General features: G+C 55.5%; 1 protein-coding gene across 14 annotated transcripts in view; it reads right to left on the reverse strand.

Annotated features, from left to right (window-relative positions):
* Positions 1–9,155: 9,155 nt before the first annotated feature.
* The window catches only part of BRSK2 (BR serine/threonine kinase 2), a 174,462-nt gene continuing 165,870 nt past the window's right edge, over positions 9,156–17,747 (reverse strand). For 3 of the 14 annotated variants that reach the window (XM_078148693.1, XM_020970736.2, XM_020970739.2), the window contains 2 exons: positions 15,549–15,596; positions 12,342–12,791 (listed from right to left, as the gene is read on the reverse strand). In XM_078148693.1, the coding sequence (XP_078004819.1) occupies positions 12,586–12,791; positions 15,549–15,596 (254 nt within the window). In that variant the 3' untranslated portion in view covers positions 12,342–12,585. Of the gene's footprint in view, positions 11,463–12,341; positions 12,792–15,548; positions 15,597–17,747 lie in introns of those variants that run through there. The other 11 variants (XR_013484134.1, XM_078148691.1, XM_078148686.1 and 8 more) reach the window with 7 other exon arrangements.

Here is a 17,747-nt window from a genome sequence, read left to right on the forward strand (position 1 = left end):
TGGCCTCCTTTGTCAGCATTGCCGCTGCTGTGCTTCCCGATTAAAAACTGACCCTTGTGATGGGTGTGTCCCTTCCACAGGAAGGCTCCCAAATCTTTCTAGTGTTTGTCTTTACTGCGGTCTGTCCTCAGGACATCGGGGGCCTGCTTTGGCTCCCTCCCCTCAGGGCAGGATCTCATCCCTTTGGTCATTTCTTGCCCACAACCAGACTCCACTGCCTTCGTGGAGAATGAGTAGGATCAAGTGGAGGGTTTTTCAGGACTGGAGTTACCTGGGCCTGTTTGTGGGAGGCGGCAAGGAAGGATATGAGAGACGGCGATGGGAGGGGTGTTGGAGGGAGACAACTCCTAGGGGGTCTGGGGTCGAGGGCACAGAGTCCCACAGTCAGATTCCACCTGGGCAGTGTCGAGCCATGGCAAGAAGGGCCACTGCTCTGAGGGGCAGCTTGGTGGCGCAGTGGATAGAGCACCAGCCCTGAAGTCAGGAGGACCTGAGTTCAAATCTGGTCTCAGACCAAACACTTGACACTTACTAGCTGTGTGACCCTGGGCGAGTCACTTAACCCCAATTGCAAAAAAAAAGGGGGGGCCACTGCTCCAAAAAGAGTCCACTCACAAGCTCGTCTTAAGCGTGCTGAGCACTCGACTAAGTGCCAGGGCTACGAGTACCTGTGGGCTCTCATGGGGAGCTGAAAGGGCTGGGAGGGGGGAGCCCAAACGGAGCTTCAAGCCATGAGCAGGAGGGATGGCTGGTCTGGGCCCTTCCCCAAAACAGGTTCAGAGAACTCCCAATAGGAGCAGCGGGCATCAGGAGCTGGGGGTCGAGACAGCGCAGGTGCCCCATGTGGAGGTGAGGGGGGCCGGGGGGGGCGTGTGGAGGGTAGATTGAGTCCCAGCAGCCACTGTGGGAATGGATCCCCGTGCAACAGAGACAGTCAGAGAAGGGTCAGCGGTCACAGAGACGGTCTTGGTGGTGGTCAACCCAGACGCCCTGGAGCTGGAGCAGAGAAGACGGATGACAGGTCACCCGTAGAGCGCAATCTGAATCGGCTCCGGAGGAGAAGTGTGGGGCCAGATCAGCTGGGAGGAATGGAGGGGCGTGGGGGCAGGGGTTCTGGATTGTGGAAATTGAAGAGGCGTGGGAAATCCTGAGATCAGGAGGGGTCCCCTGTGGGAAGTGTCCAGCCTGGAAGCCATGGGAATTCAATATGCGCCTAGATTGAAGTCCCTGAGTATGAAGGCAGAGATGAGGGGTCAGTGAGGGGATGGGGTGGGTGGGGGAGGGGAGAGACTGAGTGCTGGAACCAGCCAAGTAAGGAGCCAGAGGAACCCAGAGGTCAGGGGCCCTTGGGCTGAATGACCCCCAGAATGGCTTGCTCTGGCTCCCTCCTGGCCTGGTGTGACCAGCTGGCAGGGTCTTCAGTGGGCAGCCTGCCTGTGCGGTGAAGGGATGTGTTCATCGTTCAGGGAGGCAGGACACTTGGGCCTTTAGTGAGCGCTGGATTGCTGCAAATAGATAGTTCTTGGCCACGATCCTCGGGGCCTGACTGGCACTGAGAGGACCAGGGCAAAGGATCTTTTTGATCCCTGCAGAGGAGGCTCAAATCTGAGAGAAAGTGAGGTGCAAGGGGAGAATGGGTGAGTACCCTCCCCTCCCCTCCCCAGGTCTTGGGAGGCCTTGGGAGCCCCTACTGTGTGCCCATCTCTGCCCTCCAGGAGCTCACAGTCCGGGGGGGAAACAACTCACAAACAGCCATGTACGTACAAGTTCTATCCTTTTAAATGGAAGATCACATCAGAAGGGAAGACCCCAGCAGTGTGGAGGGCCCAGGGAAGGCAGGAGACAGAGGAGGAAGAGCTTTCCAGGCTTGGAGGACAGCCAGCGAGACTGAAGATGGTGTTGGGGAAACGGCCAGGATAGCAATGCAGCCGAGTCAGAGTGTGGGGGTCAGCAGGGTATGAGAAGGCTGGAAAGCTAGGAGGGGGCTGTGCTGCCAGGCGCTTTAACAGAGCGATCCTGGGGGAGAGGGAGGGCAGGGGGACCTGGGGGGTGCTCTGGGGAGGGAGTCTCCCAGACTGGAGGCAGAACCGTCCAGACCACCCTTGGGTGATGCCCAGGATGAGGAGTGAGAGGCAGCTTGAAGATGCCCTTCCTTCATGTGGGCAAAGCACTTGTTCATAGTTTGTGGGACCCTGGGCAAGTTGCCCCTTTCCCTTGGGCTGCAGTTCCCTCCTCTGCCAAAGGAGGGGCTTGGGCTCCGAGGCCTCAGGCCCCCCTTCTCGTGGGCCTTTCACTGCTGCTGGAAGGTCTTGGGGGGGGTGGCCAGGATCCCTCCTTGACCTCTGCTCCTAGAAGAGGTCTTCAGGGGGCCTGCTGGTCACAAAGCTCAGAGGGCTCAGTGGCCATGAGTGAGCAGAGGTGAGCAGAGGTGAGCCAGGTGCAGGCCCGAAAAAACACACTGAATGACCACTGGGACCACAGGGAACCTTGCAGAAGAGCCGTTTTTCCCCCTGGGGGATAGGGATGGAAACAAGATTGCAAAGGGTTGGCAAGTGAGGGAGAGGTGAGGAAGTAGAGGCAGCGGGCTGAGAGCCCTCCCCAGGGGGTAGCCCCTTCTCTGCCAGCTCTTGGGAGTTTGGTCACTAAGGCTGTGCTCAAGACCAGGCCCTGCCTGGACTGCAAAGGGTTTGGTCTTCCGGGACACTGCGAGGTTGGACTTATCACATCCCAGAGTGTACGGGAGACAGGACCCCGGTGTCTTCTGCCAAACCAGGGGCCTGGAGCCTGGGCAATGATAATTATTCTTCTGTCTACCTCATATTTAGGCTCCCAAACCCCAGGCCCTTGGGCCTGTCAAGGCAGGCCTGCCTCCTCCTTCCAGATCTAGAGAAGTCCCTGGGGGGAGTGTTCATAGTTTGAGGACACTGAATGAGGTCGAATCGCCTGAAGGGTCTTGCAAATAGGAGCACCTCCTGTTACTATCAAGATGTTTGATGGTCCCGGGGGCAGATGTGAGAGCAGGGGGAGCCTGGCACCAGGAAGAACCCCCTCATGTGGAAGGGCTGCCCAGGGAGCCTGCCCCTCCGTGGAGACTGTCTCACAGGGGTGGGGTGGACACTCATGGGATTCAGAAGGGGCGGGGCTGGACTCCAGCCTCGGGGCTCCCTGGGCACACACACACACAGCTTTCCCCTGGAGATCAAGTGTGAGAGGAATGTGAGACGGAAGATGGCGCCTTGATTAAGAGAGTTTTTCCAAGGGTGAGGGCAGCATCGTGCAGTCAGCATGGAAGAAAGCCCGGGAGGGCCTGAGGACAAGGGGCACGGTTGAGGGCGAGGCCTCTGGTGGAGATGGGAGGGGGCCAGAGCACAGTGAGGGAATGGAACTTGGCCTGGAGAGAGCTTCCGATCCCAGGTGGGAGGAGGGCCGGTAGACTTGCTAAGCATTTATGAAGAGCCTACTAAGGGGGGCAGCTAGGGGGCGCCCAGGGCACAGAACGCCGGGCCTGGAGTTGGGAAGACTCGTCTTCCTTGAGTTCCAGTCCAGCCTCGGACCCTTACTAGTTGTGTGACCTTGGGCAAGTCACTTCACCATGTTTACTTTAGTTCCTCATCTGTAAAAATGAGCTGGAAAAGGAAATGGCAAACCCCTCCAGTCTCTCTGCCGAGAAAACCCCAAATGGGGACTCAACACCAAAGTGCCAAGAGATGAGATGTCCTGTGGGGCAGCCAGGTAGCACAGTGGGTAGAGCTCGGGCCCTGAATTCAGGAGGACCTGGGTTCCAATCCGGCGTCAGACACATAACACTTCCTAGCTGTGTGACCCTGGGCAAGTCACTTAACCCCATTGCCTAACCAAAAAAAAAAAAGAGAGAGAGAGAAAGAGAGAGAGAGAGAGAGAGAGAGAGAGAGAGAGAGAGAGAGAGAGAGAGAGAGAGAGAGAGAGAGAGAGAGAGATGAGATGAGATGCATTCTACATTCTGAGATCATGAAAAACCACCTACCTAGAAGTTTTACATTTTAAATTAACCCAAAAGAATGCCCACCCATGGTGACATTTCAGGCACCTGAGCTCCCTTCCAGGGAGGGTGCCTCTGATGCCTGTTGCTGTGTCCACAGTGCTGGACTTGAAAGCACAAGTCCTGGGTTTGAGGTCCAGCTCTCATACTGACTCGCTAAGTGACCGGGACAAGGGCCTCGGTCTCCCCACCTGTAGAAGGGACCTTCCCAAGTCTGAGAGTTCCAGGCCCAGGACTGGCTCCAGTCGGAGCTGAGAGGGCTTGGGGAGAGCCTCTCCGGGTCCCTCAGGCTGCCACATGCAGGGGACCCATCTCTGGCCTTTCGAGTGTGACGGCCGCCTAGTGGCCAGTGGCTGTCACTGCAGCCCGCTTGGGCCAGGTGGGGAGGAGGGCCTCTGGTCAGCCTGCAGAGAGAGTGGGGCAGCATGGCGTCTGGCCAGTGGCATCCAGATGACTTAGTCAAGTGTTGAGCTGCTAGGCCCTATTAATAATAAGAAACCACTGGATGCCTTCCCAATTGGGCATGGTGAGGTTGGCAGAACACCAGCAGATTGTGCAGGTTCTGGAGTCGATGTCTGTTACAATTCCCATTTTACAGATGGGAGAACTGAGGCACATAAGCGGCAAGAGACCTGCCTAAGGTTGCCCAGTCAGGCAGCAGCCAAAGGACAACTCCACCCCGAGTCTCCTGATTGTACATGCAGCCCTCTCCATCCTTGTCTCCCCTAAACCATCACCAAAGGCTCTGAGAAGGAGCCGGAAGGATGAAATGAATCACTCCCCCTTCCCTGGGCCAGCCTGGCTCTGCACGACTCCCAGGGCCCCAGGCTGGCCATCCAGCCCGTCCCCCCTCCAGCTTCCCTTTCCTGTCTCAGGCCTGACCACGCCTCGACAGGTGGCCTTCACTCCATTAGCCCAACATGCTGTACTCACTGTGCTTCCTGCCCTCCCCCTGCCATTGTCCTGGGGGTAAGAGACCATCTGGACACAGAAAGAGAAAGATACGAGATCATCGAGGAGAGATCAGTACCCTCTGGAGGAATCAGGGAAGGCTTTCTGGGGGAGTCGGCATGTGAACTTAGCTTGAAGACAGAAGATGCAGAAGTCCATTCTAGGCATGTGAGTGCATGAATGGTGGAAATGGGAGCTCAGGTTCAGAGAACGGCTTCAAACCCCAGTTTGGCTAAAAACAGGGTCCCCAAAAGGCAGCAACATGAAATCAGCCTGGAAAGGTAAGCAGGAGCCTTGTAGTGTGAAGAAGCATTTGCATTTTATCCTATAAGAAATAAATAGGGCATCGCCAATGATTCTTGAGTGTGGTCATATCTATGTTTTAAGAATATTAATTTTGCAACTTGTGAAGGATGGGAGGGAAGGGGAGGAGACACAAGCATATATCTAGCACCTACTGCATGCTGGGCACTGTGCTAGATGCTTTACAACATGATCATATGAAGATGAGTCGAAAGGGCCATGCATGTTGAGCCTGGAGAAGGAGCCGGGGCACATGAAAACTGGCATCCAGTGGGTGGAGGGCCGCCCTGGGGAGGAGGGGTCAGGCTGCTCCAAGTGCTGGAAGGAAGTTCTGCAGAGGCAGATTGAAGCCAGGGGGCCAGAAAGAGTGTCCTCCCCTAGTGGAAGGGGCTGCCCCGAGGAGGCACAGGGTTCCTGAAGGTGGAGGTGAAGGGGATGGGGGGAGGGGTTGGAGAAGGCTCTTCTAAGAGTCCTCCTGACTCCAAGATGTAGAGATTCTGTGAGAAGATGAGGCCCAATCCAAGGAGAACGGGAAGGGAAAGCAGCCTGGCAGCCCCCCCTCCCCCCCAACCTGCTTCTCCTACACCTTTCCGCCTGGTCGACAAGGCGAGAGATGGGGTCCAGGAGCTCGCCCTGTTGGGCACTTCCCAAGAAGCCTAGGGTGGGTCAGGGCGGGAGTGGGGGGCACTTCTGGCTGGCCCCAAAGCCTTATTAGCTCCTGGTTCCTGGTTTTGAAGTCTAGACTCATGACTGCATTGATGGAGGGTGGGATGGGGTAATGGTTTTGTAACTGAGAGTAGCCCCCACCTGGGGCAGGGTGACTCAGTGGTGAGAGCTTTGGCTCTGGAGCTTGCAACCCTGGGTTCCCTTACTCCTTGGGTGGCCCCTCTCTGGGTCTTAGTTTCCTCATCTGTAATTTTCTTATTGGCTTGAAGAACCATGAATCTATGGGCACCTGGGGAGGTAAGATCTCAAGGGACTTGGCTAAGACCATACACCTGCTGGTCAGAGGTGGGACCAGAGTACCATCTCCCTGCATCTGAAGCTGATCCTCTACTGTCTCTAGCAATATGGTCTAGCATTTGGCCAAGAGTTCCCCCTTTTAAAAAGACAGGGCTATTTTGCCTTTCTCTGATCCGATAGCACCTCCTCCATTCTCCACCAGCTTCCCAAGGCTGGTGATAGTGTCTGGCTCTCCCAGGAGCTCCAAGGGATGTGGACTTGTGCATGCTCTGAGGTCACCTCATGCAATGGAGAGAGTTCTGGACTCAGAGACACTGGAAGGACCCGGGTCCACATCCTACCTCGGGATGCATCCCTTCCTTTCTCTGGGCCTCAGTTTCCTTCTCTGCAAAATGAAGGCATTGGTTCAGATGACCCATCGGGTCTCATCCAGCTCCCTCCCCAGGGCACCTCTTTGTCTCTTCCAGTCCAGGATCATTCTCCCTGGCAGAGAAAGCACAAGCTCATCCCACGTATGGAGCAGCCAGTGCGCCTCTTCCCTTCCTTTGGCTTCTGCCCTCCATTACCTCCCCAGGGTAGGGAGTGGGTAGAAACAGTGCTTTGTGTTGGACTCCTGAGCCCCTCCCTTCAGGGCTCTGCCTCCATGACAGATCTTGGTTCTTTTCTGTTCCGTCCAGCCGTGTCCGACTCTGTGACCCCATTTGGGGTTTTCTTGGCAGATATATTGGAGTGGTTTGTCTTTTCCTTCTCCAGCTCATTTTAGAGATGAGGAAACTGAGGCAGGGTCACACAGCTGAGAAGAGTTTAAGGCTGGATTTGAACTCAGGAAGATGAGTCTTCCTGGCTTCAGGCCCAACACTCTATCCACTGCAGCGCCCCCTAGCTGCCCCCTTCTCTTCTGTATGCCTTCCCCAAATCTAACATGTCTGGTAAACTACCTGTGCGTCCCTTCTGGTCTCTTCAAACAATTTCCCTTCTTTCCTCACTGGTATTCTCCTGGCATCTCCAGACTTTGCTTTTTTTTTTTTTTTAAGCAATTGGGGTTAAGTGACTTGCCCAGGGTCACACAGCTAGTAAGTGTGTCAAGTGCTTGGTCTGAGGCCGGATTTGAACTCAGGTCCTCCTGACTTCAGGGCCAGCACTCTATCCACTGTGCCACCTAGCTGCCCCAGACTTTCCTTCTTGAGAGCCTCCTGTCCCTTTTGGGCTGAGCTCCTCAGGAGACGCCGGTGCATTCTAAGCGTGTGCCAGACTGCTGTCCGTCCAATGGAAAGGTGGTCACTCCCCCCAGGGTCCCATCGCTTCCTCCAAGTCCTCCTCATCTGTGAGAATCTGATCCAGAATTACATCGTCTGTTCCAAGGTGGCTGGTTTCTCTCCCTTTCGAAGACAGAAGCCGATCAAGCAATAGTTAACTTCAGTTTGGGGACAGGGGGCGGGGCCTGGGCATGCCCCTCCCCCTCTGCCCCAGCCTGTGAGACTTCTGTTCCTCACAGCTTGGGGGAGCCCGAGAGCTTCCCAGGAGAGCTTCTCAGAGGAGTGGATGGATGTGGTTTGTGTGTTGTGGGGAGGAGGAAAAGCCCCTAGAGGCAGCTGCCTGGCAAAATGGACAGAGCACTAGACCTAGTGTCAGGAAGAACTGAGTTCGAATGTGGCCTCAGACTCTCACTATCTGTGTGATTCAGGGCAAGTCACTTAACCTCTGACTGCCTCAGTTTCCTCAACTGTAAAATGAAGATAGTAATAACACCTTCCCCCCCAGGGTTGTTGTGAGATACTTTTGTAATGAGATAATGTTTGTAAAGTGCTTAGCATAAGACACTGTCAGGCACATAGAAGGCACTTAAAAAATGTTTGTTTCCTTCCTTTCCTTCTTACCAGATCCAAAAAAGGAGAAATAATAGCGAGCCCCTAGGGGAAGACTTTTGGCTAGATGATCTGGGCCCTTTGGGACATAGGGATCATCAATGAATGGGGTGTGTGTGTGTGTGTGTCTGTGTGTGTGTGTGTGTGTGTGTGTAGCTGCTGGCTGGTTCCTCTGAAGCTCAAGCCCCCTGGAATAATTTCTCTAATAAAGGTGGAGAGGCCTGCCTTTATTTTCATCGAGTTTCATTCTTACTGACAATAAGGTACCTTGTATTTTGTGCCCCGAGGGTCCCTGCTACTCACCTGATGCATTACTGAGAGGGGACTTGGCTTGGGCCTCTGTCTTTCTGCTGGAGAGACAGTGACCCAGGGATTGAGAGGAGTACCTGAAATTTCTGAACAGAGTCTAGGGAGGAGCAGGTAAGGAGGAGTCACTATAGCACCCTTAGAGCTCAGACCCTCCCTGAGGAGCGGCCAGGCTGTGGGGCTGTGGCCACAGTTCTCCCTCCTCCCCTCCTCCACCATAGATTGAAAGCACTCTGTGAAGCAGAACCTCACCTGTGTCACAGGTGAACCCAGGCCCTTTGTTCACGGCAGGCACCAAATAAATGTTGGTTAAGTGAATGAATGAAGAATGAAAGGGAAAAGAACAGAGTTGGCCCCAGGGTCTGTCCTCAAGGGGACTTTTTGTTAAGTCCTCCCTGGCCCAGAGGCAGCCTCTGACCTCTTGCGGAGATGCTCCACCTGCCCTGAGCTCCAACAGCATAAGTCCCCAGGCGTGCCAGGCACAGAGCAGCTTAGTGAACTGGGAGAAAGAGCTAGATCGTTTCCCGAAGAGCCGGATCCTGGAGACACCGAGGTGGAGCTGGAGGCTTTGGCTGTCCTCGGCCACAAGGGGCACTAGACCCCACGTTGGTGTGGCCCTTGGCGCAGCATTCGGTCCAGGAGTCTGAAGAGTGGTGATGCCCAGGGCCTGGAGGTCGTCCTCTTCCCTCCCCGCCCCCACTCCCTCGCGAACACGCACACACATTCACAGCCACACGGGAGCCGCCGGCTGATATCTTCACTGAATGAATTTATTGGTTCTGAACGGAAGTTGCTCACAGTTAGTTATCTGACAAGGAATACATCAGATGGAGATTTTGTCCATTTTCCAGCGTGTGTGTGTGTGTGTGTGTGTGTGTGTGTGTGTGTGAGAGAGAGAGAGAGAGAGAGAGAGAGAGAGAGAGAGAGAGAGTTTATACATTGTGTTCCAAGTACAAAATCGGAAGGAAGGAAGGCTAACAAGTGGTATTGCTTTTGGTAATCCTCATGTCTTTGTGTATGAAGGAGCCCCGCCCTGCTTGTACTGCCTTTGGGCTTTGCCCGACTCTTCCTCTGTATTGAAATCCCAGCCTTTTGTTGAGGTGCCATAAACCTATACAGAAGGGGGGGAGGGCATCGAGGGGAGGCAGGAAAGACATCAAAAGCAAAATGGACTAATTACAGTAAAGGCATGCAATTAACAACTGCCCCTGTCCTCGGCCACCTGCCTGCCCGCCAACCAGCCCTCAGCACCATGCCCTGCCCAGCCCTTCCCTTCCCAGCCCAGCCCTCAGCAGTAACCTGCAGCCAGGCTAGACACTCACGGAGCAATATGAGCGTGAGTCTGGGAGCGGCGACGCAAGGTAGGAAGCAAAGGCCAACGGCAAGGAGGCAGGGCAGAGGAGGGCAGGGGGACCCAGTCCAAATTGGGGAGGGGATCAAGAGGCCTGCCCCACCCTGCCCCACCCTCCTCGGCATTATGTACCGAGAACGCAGAATAGAAGAGAAGAGTTGTGACTTGGTTCTGGTTTTTGTCCTGAAGCGCTGAAGCGGACAGTTCTGAGCGCTGGCTTAGTGGCTCCTAGCGGCTCATGTCTTGCCCTTCCCTGGCCAGCCTGGCCTGGGCCCAGATAAAGTCACTCTTGGCCCGGGCTTCCAGGCCACGCAGAGCGGAGCCACGTTCCACCGCGAGGGAAACTGCCCCCGGGCTGCCCCACCCCCAAAGAAATAGGACTTGGTGTTCCCTCTCCACGGTACGAAAACAGAAGAGCTCTCTAATGGCGTCGTTTTTTATTTTGTGTGTGTGTGTGTGTGTGTGTGTGTGTGTGTGTGTGTGTGTGTGTGTGTGTGTGTGTGTGTGTGTGTGTGTGTGTAGAAATAACCAAGAGCTAATAACGGAAACACAAAGTCCAGCCCACCCCGCCCCGCCCCACAGCGCCAGGCCCCGCCCCGCCCCCAACCCTTTTCCAAAAACAACCAAGGAAAAAAGGTTTATAAAAATATCTTGCAGGAATTCTTTTAAAGTTTACAGTAGCTTTGTGTTGCCCTGGCCCTGCCTCCACTCTGATCTGCTGAGAGCCATTGTCTGCGGAGCCCCCAGCAGCCCAGGCCTCGACCCGCGGCCAAACCCCGTACAGACAGACACCAAGACAGACAAGCAGACAGACTGAGAACACTGCCTCTTCCCTGAAGAGAGAACCAAAGAAATCACGTAAATGAAAACAGCAAGGGATTAATACTGATCTCAGTACAGCACCAGCAGCCTCCAAGCGGGCTCTCTCCCTCCCCTGGGGAGCAGAAGGCTGGGGGTGGGGCGGGGCGGGGCCGGGGCAGGGGGACAGTCCAGCTGGGCGGCACGACACGCCCCGCTTCTGGCTCCTCCGCTCCAGGACGTTCTGGGCCAGGCCAGCCTGGGCTCGGGGTGCAGCCGCTGTCCTTGCTCTGGTGCCTCGCGCTTCCCCCTTTCCCTCCACAGCGGCCAGGATGGTCTCTCTGAAGCCAATACAACCTCAAGGCCCCCCAGTGAAACCAATGAACCGAAAAACAATGCAAAGAAAGAAGAGAGACTGAGAGAGAGAGGAAGGCAGAGATGGGGAGACGGAGAGGCTGGTGGAGATGCAAGTGGAGACAGGACAGAAGAACAGAGAGGAAAGGACAAGGGCCTTGGGGTGACCGAGGTATCACTAACGCTGCTCCTTGGGGGTGTTGGCTTCCACCCTCAGGTGAGGGGTGGGGCTGCCCCACTGCTGGCGTAGGGCTGACCTCCCGGCATCTAGAGGCCACCCATAGCTATCCTCAGGCAGGCAGGCGGGAGACCGGTGGCTGTGCTGATCCCTCCCTAGAGAAGAGGTGTTGGGGTCCTTCAGTGGGCCTCACTGAGCTGAGCTCCACCAGCCCCACAGGCCGTGGCTCGAGGCAGGAGGGGGGACCCAGGGAGGATCAGGAGGAGAAGGGACTGGATCCGAAGCAGCTGCCTTCCATCCATAAGAGTCCTCCAAGCACAGAAGGTGTCGGGCGGCAGGTGGCGGTGGTGACATGTTAACTTTTCGGGATAATTCCTGGTATCAGAGTGGAAACAAGCCACGGCATGAGAGAGAGAGAGAGAGAGGAGAGAGAGAGAGAGAGAGAGAGAGAGAGAGAGAGAGAGAGAGAGAGAGAGACAGAGACAGAGAGAGACAGAGACAGAGAGACAGAGAGATGGTGAGAGAGAAACAGAGATAGACAGAGACACACACACAGAGAAGACAGAAGAGACACAGAGGAGAGGAGAAAGCAGAGAGAGAAAAGAGAAGAGAGAGGCAGAGACAGACACAGACAGAGAAAGAGAGACAGAGACACACAGAGAGACAGAGAGAGAGAAAGGAAGGAAAGACAGGAGACAGAGGAGAGGAGAAAGAGCAGAGAGAGAGGAGAGTGACAGAGAGACAGAGACAGACAGAGACAGAGACACACACACAGAGACAGAGATGGTGAGAAGTAGAAAGACAGAAACAGAGAGACAGAGACAGACACACACAGATAGAGGGAGAGACAGAGACACATACACAGAGAAACAGAGATAGAGAGAAAGGAAGGAAAGACAGAGGAGACAGAGAGAAGAGACAGAGGAGAGGAGAAAGAGCAGAGAGAAAGGAAAGAGAGACAGGAGACAGAGACAGAGGAAGAGCGAGCACTCAGAGTGAGCCAAGACCAAAGCAGGATCTGCGGAAGGTCTGCAGCCCCCGCTAGGAGAGAGTGCAGAGAAGTGGTGATGGGAGGAGGGAGGGGAGGACTAGATGCCCAAGCCAGAGCCCGCCATCCTCAGCCAGTGCTTTGCGTCATCTGTGCTGCCCATGCTGTGTGTCTGTCTGTCTGTCTGTGCTGCCTGCCTGTCTGTCTGTCAGCGGGCCTGCCTGTTCCCCTGCCTGGGTGTCCAGAGCATAGCGCAACTATAAATCTATATGTATGTATGTATATTTTATATATATATAGAATATCTATATGGTCGTATACATATACACAGTCCTTCCTCCAGGCAACCCGAGCTCCTCAGCTGCCCTGGCAGCAGTGCCAGCCTGCTCTGTCCGTCCCGCCAGCAGCCAGGCCAGCTCTCTACGGAGGCCTCAGGTCTTGCTTGCGGTGTTAGCGCTGTGCTTAGGGATAGGGGCAGCTCTACTCGGGATGGGCGGGCGTTATGTGTCTCTAGGGTTGCTCTTGGGTGGCAGCTGGTGCGGCCGACTTTGCCTTGTCTCTGCCGCCTGGATACTTGGCGGCAGGCGCCTCGGCCTCTCTCCGCTGGCTGTGGGCGCTAGACTTGGTTGGCGTGCCGGGGGGGTGGGCCACCTGCCCATTCTTCTCGTCTGAAAAAAGTTGTTTAATTACGTCAAAGAAGCTACTCAATGGGCTGCCTGGGTACACAGAACAGAAGACAAAAAAAAAGAGAGAGAACGAGAGGGAGAGATAGAGGAAGGGAGGGAAGGAGAGAGACAGAGAGAGAGAGAGAGAGAGAGAGAGAGAGAGAGAGAGAGAGAGAGAGAGAGAGAGAGAGAAAACAAACAAACGAATGAACATGGGCCTTTACGGGAAGGGAAGAAAAACAAGTGTGATGACAGACCCAAAGCCAGGGGTGCCAGGGATGCCAGGGGTGCCAGAGTGCCAGAGCTCTTAGAGACAAAGGGAGGCCAGCAAGCAAGGAGGGGAGGGGAGGGCTCAGCCCACAGGGCCTTCCAGATCCTACCAAGGCCGGGAGGCCCTAACGAGGCTGCCAGATGAGGACCCCAGAAGCTCCTGCCACCTCTGCCTGCCTGCCTACCTGCCACAGATGAGGGCACTGCCCAGCAACAGTGACTAGCTAGGGGAAAGGTAAGGTGGAGGATGCTAGCTGCTCTAGGGAGGCCTGGGGCTGGGGGAGAAACCATCCAGGTCTTTGGCCAGAAGGACCAGGAAGGAGGTTCAAGCCCAGGCCCTGCCTGCCTGGGGTCTCCAAGGCTCAGACTTTCAAACCCAAAGTCATGCTTGGCATCTAGGTGGGCTCGGATGGGGGAAGAGGAGGAGAGGGGCAGTGAAGGGGGAGCTGGTTCCCTGGCTGCTGAGAATGTCTACTTTCCCCATCGGGAGCTCCTGCTTTCAGAAAAGTATCTATAGGCAGACCTGATGGCATTCCCATTTCACAGATAAGGAAACCAAGGTTTGCCGGTGGGGAAGAGTGCTAAAGTCACTTGCTGATAACCGCGGGATGGAGTTGATGGCGGAGCATGGCATTCCTCTGGGCTGCCCATCCTGCCTGGAGGCCCTGGGACCCCTGCCTAGGTGGAGGTATTGGGGCATCCAGTGATGTTGTGGAGGCATGGCAAGGAGTCCTGCTCTGATCCTCTTCTGGGAGCCCTAGCCTTGTGCCCGCTTCTCTCTGGCAAGCCCCTTCCTCAAAGCCTGCCTCAGCCTCGCCGAGCCCCAGCCCCATCCGCTCTGGTATCTTCTTATAAAATAAAGGGCAGAGCCCCTTGCTCTACTCCAGAAGGAAAACCCCCTTTGTCTCCTTAGATTGGGGCACTCCCTAGGGCAGCCCCAGCTGGAATACTTCCTCCACTCTGTGCCATCTGGCAGGTGGGTGGCTTTGGACATGTCGCCTCGGTGCCAATGGATGCAGCAGACATAAAGAAGAGCAGAGGGTGGGGAGGGGAAATGGGGACAGATGAACGAGCCAAGAAGGGCAGGGATGGTGACCCACAGGAGCCCCAAGCAGAGGCCAGAGAGGGCAGGCCACAGCTCCCACCTCACCCCTCAGGCTGGCCTCTAAGGACTCATGCCCTGGAAGCCCGAGCTCTGAGCCAGGAGGGGAAGGTTCCAGGTCTCCATGGAGACTCTTTGTAACTTTGCTTTCTGGGACCCCAGCCCTGCCTCTCCCTGGAGACCCAGGACTGACCCCAGCCCCCCACCTGTCTCTCCATGGTCTGTCTCTCCCTCCCTGCCTGCCTTTGCCATGAGTTTGAATCTGGGCCTGTCAGCACAAGAGTGAAGTGCAGTGAAGGGAGCTCCCACTGAGACGGCACGTGCCAGAGCCCCTTGGAGTTGATCGATTGACTCCTGGAGAACAGGGCTTGGGTTTGGGCCCCTTGGGATCAGCACATGGTTAGGGGAAGCAGAGGCTCAGCCTGCTGCCACCAGCTTCTTCCTGTCCCCACCACCCCCAGACTGGACAGCTGGGGGGCCCAGGCAAGAAGCCCTGCTCTGGGCCTTGAAGGCAGCACCAAGCCCAGATGCTGCTGCTGCTGCTCAAAGTCCCCTTGGCCTCCTGTCCTGGGCTGGGCCTGGGGCAGGATGGACAGGGACAGAATGGGCACTCTCGGGAGGAAGTGAGCCCTGAAGGGCAAAGCCCCTGGGAAGACCCCAGGATTATCATGAAGGACTGTCCTGCTTTCTCATCTGAGACTTCTCTCTTCCTGACTATCCATGGTCCCCCTCTGGTCTCAGGGCCCTGTCACTGAGGACTCTGGGAGGCCACAGAGACCCAGGGCACTAGAAGGCTGTGTGTGTCTGTGTGTGTCTGGGAGAACACCGAGCAGTATGTGTGTGTGCATGTATGTGTCTGGGAGAACACCTAGGAGTATATGTGCATGTGCACGTGCGTGTGCGTGTGCATGTGTGTGCATGTATGTGTCTGTGTGTGTCCGGGAGAACACCTAGGAGTGTATGTGCATGTGCACATGTATGTGTGCACATGCACACGTGTGTGTGTGTGTGTGTGTGTGTGTCTGTGTGTGTGTGTCTGTGTGTGTGTGTGAGAGAGATATGGGCTGGGGGGGTGGTATGGAGAGGAAGGCAGGGAGGAGAAAACATTCTCAGATTTGCACCTGGGGATTTGGGCTCCATTGATGCCCATCCTCAGGAGAGTGGAGTGAGTACCCAGAGAGAGCCCAGGGGAGCAAGCTGGGGGGCTGCTGCTTGCCTGGGAAAGGGCATGTCACCTCTCAAAGCTTCCACATCTGTAGGGGAGGGACAGAAAGCAGCAGGGACCCCCAGCGCAGGAGTGCTGGGGGGGGCCAGGATTGTGGGCCAGGGTGTGTGCCTGGAGAGCAGCTGTGGGCTGGGCCGGGAGGGTGTGGACTCGGGGGACAGGAGGGCCGTGAGGGCAGAGGGAGGGGGGAAGGCAGGAGGGAAATTCTTACCACATTTGGAAAGCCTCCCCGTCATCAATTCCATACAGTTAGTGGTGTCTGGAGCACAGAACGGAGAGAGGAGGGGGGAGAAATGTAAAAGTGGGTTCCTGCCGGGCCCTCGGCCCTCGGCATCCACTGGGTAGCCCCTCTGGGCCTTCCCTGTGCTCTGGGAAGGTGGTGGCTGTGGCTGCTCCTGCCCACATCTCCCCATTTCCAAGAGCCATTTGGGTCTGCCTAGAGGAGGGAAGGTGGCATGGGGCCAGACTCCTCGGACCCCCTGCCCCACCCAAATCTGGTCAAGTCAAAGATGAGTAGCTGGGCTTTATCTGACCTACTATGTGCCAGGCACTAGGCTGAGGGCTTTACAAATATCTCATCCAACCCTCACAGCAATCCTGCTAGGCAGTTGCTATATCATCACCCCCATTTTACAGATGGGGAAATAGACGCAAACCAAGTCAAAGGGACAGCAAGCAAGTAAGTATCTGAGGCCAGGTTTGAACTCAGTTCTTTCTGACTCCAAGCCCAGGTGTGCCACCTGGCTTCCTGAATTCCAATCTGGCCTCAGACACTTCCTAGCTGCATGACCTTGGGCAAGTCACTTGGCCTCTGCTTGCTTCAATTTCCTTATCTGTTAAATGGAGAAAATAATTGCACTTATGTCCCGGGGGCTGGCTGTTAGGTTGTGGGCTCCCTGGGGCAGAACCAAAGCTTTCTATGTATCACAGGGCCCCGTTCTGCATGGGGAGGAAGGTCAGCGTAGACGTGGCTGATTGATCTCAGCAATGTGCTGCTCTCAGCTGTGGCCTGTCTCAGCGCTGTCCACCATGGGCACCCAAATGGGTCTGCAAAGTGGGGATGCTGATAGACACGTGGATGTCTGGTCTGAGAGTCTGCAGCTGGTGACCAACTGAGAGCCCAGGAATGCTGTGTCCCAAATGGGGAACCAAGAGTGCTCCAGGCTGGTGTCTTTGGAGAGTCTGAGACCAAGACAAGTGTGCCTGCTTGGGGTGGGGAGGAACATTGGGTCCCTTCACACTCAGAATGGAACTGTGGCTGGAAATTTAAATTTCTTTCTCTCTCTTCTCTCCCCTTTCTCTTCCTCTCTCTCTCTCTCTCTCTCTCTCTCTCTCTCTCTCTCTCTCTCTCTCTCTCTCTCTCTCTCCCCGTCTCTGTCTTCCTCCTCTCTTCCTCCTTTCTTCTCCTTCCTCTTTTCTCCTCTCTTCTCTCCTCGTATTCTCTTTTTCTGCTCTCTTCTCTTTTATTCTCTTCACTCTCTTTCTGTCCTCTTTCCTCCTCCTCATCTGTCTCTTCTCCCCATCTCTCCTCCCTCTCTCTTTCCTCTCTCTCCCTGTCTCTCCTCTCTCCTCTCCCCTCTCCTTTTCTCTCCTCCCTTCTCTATTCTTCCCTCCTGTCTCTCTCCTTCCCCTCTGTCTTCCCCCTCTCCCCTCTCTCCTCACTCCCTCTCCCCTCTCTCCTCACTCCCTCTCCTACCTTCTCTTTCCCTCTCTTCTTCCTCTCTCTTTCCTCTTCTTTCTTCCCCTCTCCTTACCTTCTCTCTTCCTCTCTTCTCCTCCTCTTCTCTCTTCCCCCTCTTTGTCTCTCTCTTTCTCATCCTCTTATTCCCTCTCCCTTCCCCATTATCTTTCTCCATCTTCTCCCTTAATGGCCAGTTCTAGTGGCCTTTTCTCCCTCCTTACCTTTCCTGATCTCCCCGCAGCCTTTGAAATGGTTGACCACCCCCTTCCCTCAGATTCTCTCTCCTCTCTGAGCATTTGTAACACTCCTCCTCTCTTCCTCTCTCTTGGCTTTTCTTTGCTTTGTCTTCATGTGTCTAACTGCCTCTTCTCAGTCTCCTGTTAGGTCCTGTTTGTTCTGTGTGGGTTCTGTCCTGAGCCTCCTTCTCTTTTCTCTCCCTTGGTGACTCCCATGGGTTCAATAATCATCTCCCGACCTCCAGATCTGCATCACCACTTGTCCCTTGGGTGTCTTGGATGGGATGTCTCAGAGGCATTTCAGACTTGACATGTCCAAAACTGGACTCATTCTCCTCCTCCCCTCCCCTGCCCCAGACTTCCCTATGACTGTTCGGTGTGCCCAGGTCCCTTTAGTCCCCTCGGCTCCCAGCCTGTGTCATCTCGGATTCCTCACTCACCTCTAGCTGCCAGGTCTTGCCAATGCTGCCTCCACAGCACGCCTCTCCCTCAA

Source organism: Phascolarctos cinereus, unplaced genomic scaffold, assembly GCF_003287225.1.
Source record: "Phascolarctos cinereus isolate Bilbo 61053 unplaced genomic scaffold, phaCin_HiC Scaffold_9;HRSCAF=440, whole genome shotgun sequence".
Classification (NCBI taxonomy): domain Eukaryota; kingdom Metazoa; phylum Chordata; class Mammalia; order Diprotodontia; family Phascolarctidae; genus Phascolarctos; species Phascolarctos cinereus.